The sequence below is a fragment of the Falco naumanni genome, chromosome Z (genome assembly GCF_017639655.2).
Source record: "Falco naumanni isolate bFalNau1 chromosome Z, bFalNau1.pat, whole genome shotgun sequence".
NCBI lineage: Eukaryota > Metazoa > Chordata > Aves > Falconiformes > Falconidae > Falco > Falco naumanni.
Genome location: NC_054080.1, coordinates 7,220,641 through 7,233,832, shown reverse-complemented (window position 1 = coordinate 7,233,832; position 13,192 = coordinate 7,220,641). Strand labels below are relative to the sequence as shown.

Sequence of the window (13,192 nt, the reverse complement as noted above, 5' to 3'; positions counted from 1 at the left end):
TTGAATGGCACTGGCTGTGTCTGATTTAGATTAGATGTGAATTATGTCATCTTCTTAGCTCAGTATCAAATACATTGCTTTTTTTTATACTCATCAACTATTAAGTATAGCTATTATTCAATATGAAAATGCATATTTTCAGCTATCTAATGTACAGCTGTACAGTTAATGTTTCATCATTTGCCAACACTTCCCTACAAGGGGACCTGAGATATTACCTTTTCCATAGGAAATACTTCCCCCCCCCCCCCCCTTCCATCCGTAGAATTACATGGGATGTAACGTTTTTCAGGACATTAAGAAACACAACAGATATCAAAATATTACATAAGCATTCTCAGCAATACATAGAATACCACTAAAAAAATTATGTTTGTGTGACCCTTTCTGTAAAGTGTCCACTTTTTAGACATTGTTTTGTATAAGCTTTAGAAAACAGCATGGTTAGTCTCTCTGACAATACAAATAAGGAGATTTTTCAAAGTTCATAATACATCTTGAAAAGTATTCTTACATTTTAGTTCAGTTTTCTTCATTTTTTCTTGCTGTTAATTTTTCACATAAATTTTTCCCTCCGATCTTTACAGACTTGTTATAACTAATGAACTGTAATGAACAAACTTGGTAATTAATCAAAGAATACCTACTAAAGTAAACTTCTTAAAATGTGATAATCTGCTACAGGTAAAATCTATGTCACTTTTCATAATTCCTATATGCATACTACTATATGTAAACCATGTTGTATTTCTGATTTAATATACTAGTCCTTTGATATCAACTTCCTCTTGGTCTGTAACAAGCACCTAAATGTAATATATAGTCCCTATTATGGTTTCTAAAAAGTGGCTTCATAGGAATATATCTACGATTTACAAAATATATGCAATTTTGCAACAGGAATCAAAGCAGCAAATATATCACCACCTATTAAATCCAGCCCTGCCAAAATGTCTAGCATGCCTTTTAACAGAAGATTTTTCTCTGCATCTTTGCAAATAAATTTACTTTTGGTAATTCAGTATAGCGGGGAGAAAAAAGTATCACAAAACATAGTCCTGTATACCCGTTTATATGAAAAGATGTAATGATGCTAATTATAAGCAAGGCTAGCACATGGATACACTGCCAAGGAAACACGCTGGAATCACTGGATATGCCGGGAGCATGGAATACTTCGCCCCTTGCACTTTGTTAGCTTGTGGATGTGCAAGCCAAGACTTTTTCCTCTCTTGCCCCTTATTTATGCAGAGAAACAGAAGCCTTCCCAGTGCTAGGTATCCTCTTTGACCTCATGATCTAAGGTCTAGGATGACCAGCAGAAAACTTGAGTGATTCCTCTATTTATCTGTGCTGACGTCTTTTGCTGTATCTGCCTGAAAAAACATACTGCCAAGGTTTTTTTCCCTGTGATTAGCCATGTGCAACATAGTAAAGGAACAACACAGGGAGAAAAGTTTTTAGGCAGTTCATCTCTGGTGCACTGAATATGTCATCTACATTATTTGATACTTCAGCATATTTTGAAAACATATTTCAAATATTTAATTCTGTAAGTGCACAAGTAGTGTTGGCCTGAAAACTTGCATTGCCACCCTAAATGTTACAAAGGTGATGGCAGTTTATTTTAAACATATGCTTTCTTTTAAATATGAAGAATATACTGAAAGTTGGTCTTTCTGGACAGTGGGACTCATTATGGTTATATGAACTCTAAGCAAAATGTAGATGGTGATATGATGGATTGGTTCAAATAATTCCAGTACCGTTTTGAAAAGCTGATTTTATTTTATCTTCCAAGATACAGCAATGTAGCCAGACTAAAATAAAATATACACCGCCTATGTATTTGGAAATTTTCTCTAGGAGCTATGTTACTAATGATTTGGAACAACAGAGGTGTGCAGGCTGGCTGTTTAGCTGATGAAGATTGCATTTTGAAAGTAATTTGTGATGGTAATTTCATTCACATTCACATTACTTGAACTGGCTAGTTGGATTTGTACCAATTACTATTGCCAAAACAATTGTCACACATTTTAGATATGCTAGTAAAAACATGTTCTATTTTGGACAAATTTTTGAATAGTAAATGTTGACTCTTTTTCCACTTGAACACGAACACCTGGTTTCTCATCTCATGCAGAACAGCAAAGACGTGCTGTGGCCTCCTTGCTTACAGTCCCGTAGTCTTTCAAAAAACAGCATTATCCCTAGACTTTTAAGCATAAGAGTGGAAAAATGTCTAAATTAGATGAGGGACCAGGTGTTTGTCAAGTTCATTTCATAGATCTTTAATTCATGGATACTGTTAAGCAAATGCATAGAAGACATTCTTATCCTCATTGGACCTGCTTAAATGCTTTAAAAATAGACTGCTTTTTGATAAAATGATAATGTAATGTATTAGTAATAACTTGTTATAAAGTGAACACTAAAGAATGTCCAAACTGGATGACATTGAAGATTTTTACCAACACTAATGTTTAAGGTTCAATGAAATGTGCTGACAAGTATGAAGTCACTGTCTTTAAAAGGAATCTGCTGATTTATTGTTAAGCTTCCATTAGCCAAGACTGCTAGATTTCTGTGTTATACCTCCAGCAATAACTGTTTTGAACATATTCCATTTAGCATTTTTAGTTGTCGTCCTTCTAAGCAAACAGCTCCTCTACTTAAAAATATGCAACAAATCAAATTAAAATGAATCAATTGAACTGGTAAAGTGGTGTTTCAGAATGACTCTGAGGACCATAAATTCAAATTAAGGCTTGCATGACTCCTTCCTGGGTTTGAAGAGGTGCGTGGTACGTTAGCAAAAGGAAAAAGGGAAAACAGTCACCCTATTTAACAGTGTTCAGCTGGGATGCTTGCGAAAGTTAATTGTGCTGAGGGCTCGTATAGCCAGATTTTACAAACATACCATAAACCAAAGAATGAAGCAGGCAGACATAACAGCAATTAATTGTACCTAATGTTGATATTCAGGTAAGGTTAAGTATCATTGTAGTCATGTATGAGTGGGGTAATAGGAGGTTAATTATTGCAAAAATTTGATCACGGACATGCAGCATTTACAACTTTACTCATAGTACGCTTAGCTTCTTCTGATAACTTCTTCACTTCAGGCAGTAATGTGTGTTGTCAGATTCATTTTTTAAAGTAAAGGTGTGATAGAGATATGATAATTTATGCATGGTCATTGAATATATTTTTCCTAACTGTATTTTAACGATCAGATTGTACTACAGAGCATTTGTTCTTATTCTGGTTTTAGTAAGCTTTTAAATACAGTTACAAAAAGTGCACGCCATGCTCTATTGCCAATAACAACTGTCCTCTTTTTGAAAATATGATGAATGCAACGTTCTCTTCCCACCATTCTGTATTATATTTGATTTATTCACCAATCTAAACTTGTATATGGCTTCTGGTTTTTGCAGTCTGATTGAGGGCCTAAGAAGTATGGGGACAGGATTAAAGCATTGCTCCTGACATTAGTTTCCTAAAAGCAGTCTTTGTTCTGCTGCTTCTCTACATGTCTCCTACTTTACAGGATCATCCTATGGCTCATTTATAATCTACTGGATTTAATACTTGAAAATCTGATTTCTGTATTCATGCTTTACCTTTTGTCTTCAGCTGGTCTGAACTGGGAGCCTACACTTTATTATCTACTTAGAACAGAAAGAGATGAATATTAAAGGGATATCAAACCCTTAAATATCCCTAGAATTTGTAAAAGAGATAGACCCACATTACTGAGCATTATGTAGGCATAATTAGAGTGATGCAAAGTTTAGCTGACTATGTATTAGCACTATTTCTGCATTTATTATCCTGATTTTCTGTAAGGGAATACTGCATGACCTTTAAGGTTTTATATTTAATTAACTACCAAACAAAAGCAAAATCGTCTTCATATTCTTTTACTTTTTCATTTTTCAGTTTTAATCTTCACCCTAAACTAGAATTGAGTATTCACATAGAGAAAGGGGAGAATATGGTATGTTTATTTCCTGGTGTGATAGGTATGCCTGCTGGTTAAAGAAACAAACAGCCAGTCAGTTTTGTGGTAATTCTTAATATAGTATTGTCACTGCAAGAGAATGATGGCCATTCGGATTAACTATTTGAGCTGGACATCTGTGATGTTTGAGTTTTCACTGCAGACTTACAGAGCCTCGGGAGCAGTGGCTTAACTTCCAAAACACCTGTTCAATCTTCCACTTTTTTTCTGCTAGTTTTACAAGGTTTCCACTTCTACCAACGTGTGTGATACAAAACAGAAAAAGAGAGTATTACCACAATAAATATAAGCAAGATTTTTTGGTAGGTTTTACAATTTGTCATGCCGGTTGTGTGGGGCAAGATTCTTGGGGCAAGATTCTTCTGTATTTTGTGTGACGCAGTATTCTCAACTGGTGTACCCCACCCCGGGGGGGGGCGGGGGGGGGCGGGGCAGGCAATTAATTGGTAGTAACGAGTTTTGTATTGACTTGCTTGTTCTAAGGACTGGTTTAAAACACATTAAAAAATTAATAAAAAGTTCTTTTTCTTTCAGGTGGGAGATGAAAGAAGGTGCATATCTTGAAGATGAGGAGAAAGTTATGGTGGAACGCTTAAAAAATGTTTATTTGACACAGAGCACTCCTACCTCAGAGGATAAAGAAGGATAATTACCTTGACAGGTTTCGGGTAGCACCTTTTTCTGAATTCAGTATGATTAACTTAATGGCTTAGTTATAACTGACAGGACTAGAAAGCTCAGGAATATATATCTTGTGTAGGAGTTTTAAACTAAAGAATGTTCCCCTGTTATTGTCTAGTCACCCCATCCAGGCAGCAATTGTTCACACATGCATAAGGCGAGCAACAATATATGAAAATGTCAATGTCACAAAACAAGGAGGGTGTATCTCAGTGCTGCGGAGGCATAAACCTGAATGACAAACCGAGAACTGTTTTAAAAGTATAAAACTTGCTCTGAAAATAATGCAATCTGGGACACGTGCGAGGCAAACACCCGTGCTATGCTTCCATCGACCATTGTGGAGCCAGCCTGCCCCCGGCTCGTGTTGCTCAAGGACGTTTCTCTCCTTTGGTGCTTGTGTTCTAGTTAGTCCTGCCATGAAATCACCCAGAGTTTACGAGAAAGGACAGATAGAGGCCGTAGGTCTGCAGTCCTCTGTGAGTTGCTCCAGGATGAGTATGCTTGGCTGTTATTCCCAAACAAAACCGCACCAGCTTTATTGCCCTCGCAAATCCTAACTTAACAACCAGCATGTCATATGGCTTAAAAGGCACATGATAGAGAAACTGTTAGCAGCTTTTAAAGATTTGAGTGGCATCTTTTTATTTAAAAGAATTATTCACCAGCAGTGCTCAAAGAAATGTCCTAATAGTGAACTGAGAAGAGAAAATTATAAAAAATTCAATGTTTATTTCTGATAAATACAATAACATTTCATTTTCAAAGTAAGCCCTGTCTGATGTTCAGGTTTTCCAAATATTATATGTTTTTCTTTTCAGTAGAAGTTCTTCCTCAAAGACTAAAAATAGCTGAGTTAGGCACATGGGTGTTTTGACAATATTTTTCATACAGAAGGTTGGTTAATATTTCCTTAGCTCTACGGAAATAATCCATCATTTTTCTATTTGTTCCTTGCATTGGAAGTCCAAGGCAACTATTTCCCCTGCCTAATGAAGGGCTCTGGCAAGATCTTGTTACAGCTGCAATCTGAGCTGCAGCTATTCCTGTTCCCACCACATCTCACAGATGCTATTAGGGACGTAACTCAGACCACTTGCATAGGAGGAAGGCACTTTTTTTCCTAAAAACTTCAGTAGCAGCATGGGTAACTGTAATGCTAGTGCTGCTGTAGGGTCTAATCTGAAATGCAGTTTTTCCTGCTTAATTACTTTTTTTTTTTTTTTTGGTATCATTCATAAAAGATATCAATCCATTTAAAATGAAAATGGGGACCACTGCATCTTACAAATCTCCAAAGATCTTGCTACAACACTGCATCAACAAACAGGCTGTGAGGCACTGATGCTCCAAAAATGCTAAAAATATTATTTAAAGAATAAACCAGACTTTTTCCTGTGCTGCTGATATAGTCATTTCAGATCATAAAGAAGTGATGAAGTGTAAAAACAATTTGTCTTTGCTTTGTATTTCACCTTTGAAGATTAATTGTGATCTTGAGGCTTAAAACGTGGCTACAGGGGTTACCTATGATGGCAGGTATGGTATTCTGACAAATGAGGCACACAGGCTCCAAGCCATATTAATAATGTGTTAGTGCACATGGAAGATGGGAGTTTAGAATATTCTTTCCTATTTTATTGAAATATATTGTACATAATTAACTTTTTGTATAGTCACATAAGGTGGATTTCTCTCTATGTGGTGAAACTGACTGAAATAGTTTTTTGTGGAAAAAGCTCCCCTTCTGGGAAACACTTATTCTGAATAGGATAAACTTTGCAAGTGGAAAAAGCTAACCCAGAATAAAAGCCCTCACTTAGTCTGAAATGGGGATGTCCATATGGGGAGTTATGCCAAATTGGTTAATATCCTTTAAATTCACAACACATCTGGTTCTAGAATAATAACAGTCATGTTAAAAAAAAAGAAAAAAAAAAAAAATCGTTATGCCCCTTCTTCCCTTCCCTCCCTGCCAAATTAATTCAGCAGGAATCCACTGGGTAGCATCAGGACAATTCTGTCTTTCTTAGAAAGAGTATATTTATAATCTTTAGTAATGTGGAGCTGACAAGACAGAATAACTAGCCTGAAAAAAAGCTGAACCTTTGCACAATATTTTATTTGGATGTTTTTCTTATCCATCTCTATCTCTTATTTCTTATCTCTATATATATGTCTTTTAGAGTATCTGAATGCAAGCTAATGTGTGTTTGAAATTGAACTTGTCCCTCAGTCCTTACTGAGAAACAGCAGGGCACAATTTGTTGGCAATGTAGTGATCTTATTAACTGACCTTCAGGGTATGAAAGAAACATCATCTTGGCAACATCACTTATGCTGAATAGATACTTTTGCAACATCAACTTTTGTTCAAAAAAATTACAGGAATAGTAAGGGCTGTATAACTAAGATTGCTAAATCACATACCATTAATTTATCAAGACTGCTTACTTTAGACTTAAACCCTTAACTGACACTTCAAAGAGCTGATCATTTTTACTTTGTAAGGTGTGTAAAGTTAGGAGTGCATGTATAACTGATTGCTGCTTTCTTTGGCTTTTCTTAATAAAACAATAGTTCTGTATTCTTAAAAAAGTTCTGCTGATGCTAAAATTGACTTAAGAGTCATTTCATTTTGGAGAGCGATGGGTTCATAAAGCTGCAATGTTTTGCTTTCGTATTTTATGTTGTGGCTCTTTGTCACGACTTGGTGATCCAAGAACGTCTCACATTTATGTTTATCCTCAATAAATGAAGGCAACAGGAGCCAGATTTGCTGGCTGCAGTATGGGACCTGTGCTGCACGACCACTGCAATCTGACTATCTTAATTGCTCCTGGAAAGGTAGTCAAAAATAAGGACTAAAGTCTGTTGTGTACAATGGACCTTTCCCTCTGAACAGGCAAAAGTGGGCCTTGTTGGCTCAGCTGAGTTAGTGTAAACGGAAATTTTTATATTTAAAGAAATTAATTTGATCAGATAGAACAAACTAGGTAACTATGCATTATCATTAATGCTTACACCTAATTCTTATTTAACATTTTAATATGCTTAGGCCTTTTTACGAAACAGGTTTACGTGGGAGACTTCATGGCATGGAATATCTCTAATTGTATCAGTTTAGTATCCAGCCATATCTTAACATCTTGCTACTTTTGAAAGGTAGTTAATAAAATTAGAAGCAGGGCAAAACTGAGATAGCATTAATAGCACTGAAACTCAGAAAGACAGGAGAGAGAGAGAGAGAAATTTGGGGAAAGACAGGCACAAAGACGTAGCCCTGCCTTTTAGTGACTGCTCTCCTGACAAACAGTCTCCCATAGATCATGCTTCATTCCAGGAGAGGGCTTTTGTAGAGACCACAGGTAACAAAGCTCTTTGTTCTGGAAATATGCACGAGGGCAAATGGATGTTCTCCCATTCATCTCTACGTCCTCACAGCAGTGCAAGGTAAGCGTGAGGCTGCCTTCTTCCAGTTAGCTTCCTCTGACAGAAATACTCCATTTCCCTCTCAGCTGAGAGGTCTTCACAAAATATACTGAGTCTTACCTACAGTAAGATACCAATTATGTGCTGATATAAAACTATTTTATGAAACTCCTTAAAATATGTGCAGTCATTTTTAGTGACAGACAATATCCAAACTTTCAAGGCAACAGTCGAAAGACTAAGGAATTAGACCTATTGGCCTAATTAGGCATGAAACGGGAGAGTAACTTGACAGCAACAGGGAGATTTCTAAGCAAGCATATAGGTCTTGAGGAGGTCCTGGCTGCTGCAAAGCCGCTCCTCTGTAGTAACTGTCCATGTTGTAAACAGTGGTATGAGTGGGAGCAGAAGCTCTAAAACTGTTTTTAGTGTAAGGCCTAGGAAACGGGCAAGGGTGAGCTGGCTTTTTCCTCTGCCTGTGGACTCCAACACTTGGGAAGCAGACTAAACCGACTGACATTGTCGGGCAGGCAGTGCCAGAAAAGCATGCAAGGTCTTGAGCAGGTTGGGTATTGCTGAGGACCTTGTAAGACCCATCAGTAAAATTGTGGAGGAGTCAGACTATTCCTCTCTGGCAACAGCATCTGAGAATAGACTGTTAGCTATTACAGCAGCAAGTAAAATAATGATACAGAGCTGGCAAGAAACACTCCAAAAAAAGCAAGGAATCATGCAAACAAGAAAAAAAAAATCCCAACCCTCTTTTATTTTTCCTGAAAAAGTGATTCTATAACAAGTGCCTCAGGAAGAACTAGTGATTACCAACCACTAATAACATAAAGTGATCACCCAAATTAAGATTGTGTGTCAGTTTAGTAGACAACTACCCCTAAGCTGACAAGGAGCCACTCAGGTCGTGGCTAGTGCAAATTTGATGACTACCAGATCAAGCCCTTTAGATCCATGACAACTTAAGCTGTTAGGTTGCAGCCATCTCTGAGGAGATACTTTATAATACCTCCTACTGAAGAAAGTGTTTTAACATTAAAATAGCTATGAGCTATCCAGTTTCTGCAGTAAATTGATCCAAGCTCCAACAGACAACAGTCTCAGTGTCTGCACAGCCCTGAGTCACATCCATTCTCTACCTAGAAACGAGGCAAAGAGCTGGGTAATGGTGATCACACTCAGCAGGTGTGATCCTCTCCAGCCACCAGCTCAAAGAGCATGCCGTCTCTGCCATGACCAACTCAGGTTTCAAATCTAGCTCATGGTGGAGGTTTGCTGCAACAGCACATAACTGTTCTTTTCAGGACAGATTTTTAGAAAAATCTTTTCAGTTCTCCCCATAAATAAAGACATTGATTAAAATTCCTCTTATAGAACAAGCACTCAGTCATTAGGATACACCTAATGAATAGTTACCGATGCACCCAGTGTGTTCCATAAGCTAAATGTTAATGACATGATCATATAAATTTTGTCCCTAGATGAATTTGCTAGAGGGCTGAAACACAAGCAACTTTGGTAAATTTGTAATTACCTAATATCCAACTACTTTCTTTTTTCTTTTTTCTTTTTTTTTTTTTTTTTTGTCCCATAATCTGTGTTTTCTATGTAAAGAGTCTACTAACTTTTGACATTTGTTGTCCATAAAGAAATAGTTTCACATAGCTTTTCATGTGTCATCTTGACTCTGTTTTGTTTTCTACCTCAATATTGACTTTCAGGCATCCTGGAAAAATGTACTGGTTAATGTTTGTTACAATTTAGAATGTGGGTACTGCTGCCACTCGGTTATACATGGGTAGATAATTCATTTTCTAGACTTAATGTCATACAGACTTAAAGCAGTGAAGTCATGGCTAATAATTTCAGGTTTAGGGTTGTCTGAAGACTTCTGCTCCTCATGTCCCATATGAATTTTGAAATATCTTTGGTTTTCCATTGTTCTAAGCTACCTGTGTTAGCCAGGATAGTTGGAGATATCTTTATGCATTCCTGTTTGTGAGCTATTTATGGTTTTTACTTAAACTGATGTATATTGCCCCAAGTTTTATTTTCTTTAGGTTCTCTGAACTTTTAATTTACACTTGGAAATACATAGCACATCTGTTTTCATAATCCACAAGCACCTAAATACTTATCAGCAAAGCCTATGCCTTCTCAAACCTAACACAGAGTCTTAGGCAACCAAGAATGTATTAAATGTAAAATTCAAACCAACCACCTGCAAGGTTATCATTCAAGAAACGCAGTAGTCATTTTCACTTGGATTTTCACCTCTCTGTATATTCTAGAAATAACAGATTTAAGGAGTTGTTTGCTTATGTTCTGGGCAGTTTATGGGTATCTTCTATTCTATATAATAGACATATGTCTTAAATGGGTTTTATTATGTAAATTAAGATTACACATTCCCTTTGGAGAATGGAACAAACATTCAGAAGGTAAAAGGTTGAAATGACAGGTGTTTTTTGTTCTGGCGTATGGACTAGCAAACAGATTACTTTCTACAGTAAGCCAGATGTGGCCTTGGGAATGAAATTATCTTGGCAGGAATCCTACCTGCAGGTATGTATTAACTTCAGGAAATTGACAGCTGAACATGTGCTATGGAGACTTTCTTCGGAGGCAAAGGGATTATATCTCTTCAAATAGCAACAGTTTCTATTGCAGGCTCCCAAATTTCACTCATGCCCATCTACTTCATGAATGGACAGATCGATGGAGGCTGTTGCATTAATACAACACAAATGTGTAATGTTAATCATCTGGCCTCCTCTTCTCTCCAGACAAATAATTAACCAGAACATGCTAGGCTGTTCTTTATTTCCGACAACTATGCACGGTCTTGATCAATGTTACTGAGCAAGACCGTACCTCTGCCAGACTTTGGTATCAAACCACAGAGCCCTCCACACTGATAAATTGGATAATGAGGTTGAATTTTTCATGTTTAAAGGTGCTGTATATGCCTGGTGTGGTTCTTGGATTTGTGAACCAAAACCGACCAGTCCTGCACCTTTCATTTCCACTCCCTCCCCCTCTCACCCTTCCCCAGTTTTGGCTGAGCTGTCAGTTTTATGGTCATTCCCGCTGCTTCCAAATGAGGCTATGGCCCCATCTTACGCAGCAGGGTACAAAATACATACAAAGCGATTAGCTGTCTCAAAGAGCATCCAGTAAATATATACTACTGAGTTTCCAGGCCCAGTAGTGAGACACTTGGTAGTTAAAGCTTTTGCATTTTAACCCTACAGTCTTTGGGCATATCTCCAATCTGACAAGCTCCAACGTGAGACATGCCCACTTGTTTTGTAGGAGCCTGGTGGCTTGGTGTTGGTTTTGTTGAGAGGAGAGGGAAGCGATTGCTAGTTTATTATTATCTTTATATTGTTATGTTAATTCTACTGGGTTTGTTACTGTTTTGGTTTCTTTCCATGTGGATGGATGACTGGTTAATACCTGATGGTTGCAATCTGCTTAAGTAGTTTGGGCATTGATAAAGTCATGGTAACTGCCAGTAGCAGAAGTAATTTGTGAGCATAGTCTTTGTAAAAAGTTCTGTCATGCCAACAGGCACTATAGGAATTAAATCAACCTAAATCTCTGTACTAAAATGGTCTATCATTAACATGATTTCTTAGTTCAGCTTTGTCAGGTCTCTCCCTGATAACCACAGTATTCCTTCTGCGGTTAGAAATGGGTTGAACAGAAAAATGCTGGTATCTTACATGCTGTGCCTTTTGAGGGATGTCATTTTTCCAACTCAAGTTCCAAAAGGTGCACTTAAACTATGTAACGGAAAAGGTACATGTATTTGCTTTTCCATTTTATGTGTACACAAATTGTTTAGATGACAGTTGTACAATTTTTTAAAAAGTTATATAATACCCTGGAGCAGTCATCTGCTCTAACATGCATAATTTATTCAAAAATCATTCATGGAGTTGAGGGATTGATAGTTTGGAACAGAAAAATTATAGGTATGCTAAGTATGTTCTTGCAAAAATAAATCATGTAATCATATATTGAGATCCAATATTTCAAAATTCAAAGTACAATTAAATTGTTTGCACATGTAACAGCAGTGAAATGACTTTGCAAGGTTTACATCATAAACCCATATATCTACAGAGTAAATAGTAGAACACAGACCATAAAGTTCTGTCAATAGCATTGCTTTCAATCTTTCTTTGTTTCATTCCACCAAAACTTTTCATATCAGTCTGGCATTTTTTTGAACAACTATAACTATACACAGGACCAAAGAATTAGGAGTGGTAACTTGAAATATAGATCATGTATATTTAATCTTTACAACAAATGCAAAAGCAGTAAGTGAAAAACAAAGACATAACAGACTGTAAAAACTCTTGAGAACATATAATGAAGCATAAGAGTGAATGTCACGACAGATTTATGTATGTTCCAGTTTCAGCAAAAACTGCTGAAGACAAATTTGAGAATATTTGTGTATCATACTTCTGGCACAATAGCAGGAACCAAAATAAATTATCCAGGAATAAGACATAAGAAACAGATTCAGGGTGTAAACAACAAGCTGAATAAGAATTTTGAATTAAAGCAAACTTTTCAAGCCAAAAGAAAAGGAGTTTTTTCAGCCTTGCAGAGCACTCAAGAACATTGTTGCTTTTTCATGAGTTTTCAGTATTTCACTTTTTTCCCCCTAAAGTTTCTAATTTAATTCTTGTGAAAAGTGTTTCTCAGAAGGTAACACATCATCTTTGTCAGGAAAGCTAACATTTTTATTTTTCATGAAACACACTCTCTGTATTTATGCACTATACATGGTACACAAAAAGCCTATTCCATCGATGTCAAGCCAAAAGAATAAATGAAACTACAAAGGGAATTCTAAAGATAATTTTTTTTTTCTCCCACTATCTTTTCTTTTGGTCTTAGTCTCAGTAGGAATTTTTGTGTCCCAAAAGACACACAAAAAAGTTTTCCCCAGAATCACACACCCTAAAGGTTGCTATTCTTAAATGCAACTGCTAGATGAGAAGGCTATGCCTTTTTTTA

The 13,192-nt window shown here is 36.7% G+C and overlaps 1 protein-coding gene across 3 annotated transcripts in view; it reads left to right on the top strand.

The window, feature by feature from the left end:
* Window positions 1–12,175, top strand: part of KIAA0825 (KIAA0825 ortholog) — a 253,339-nt gene extending 241,164 nt beyond the window's left edge. For all 3 annotated transcript variants that reach the window (XM_040580892.1, XM_040580893.1, XM_040580894.1), the window contains one exon: window positions 4,565–12,175. In XM_040580892.1, the coding sequence (XP_040436826.1) occupies window positions 4,565–4,679 (115 nt within the window). In that variant the 3' untranslated portion in view covers window positions 4,680–12,175. The remainder of the gene's footprint in view (window positions 1–4,564) is intronic.
* Window positions 12,176–13,192: the final 1,017 nt, after the last annotated feature.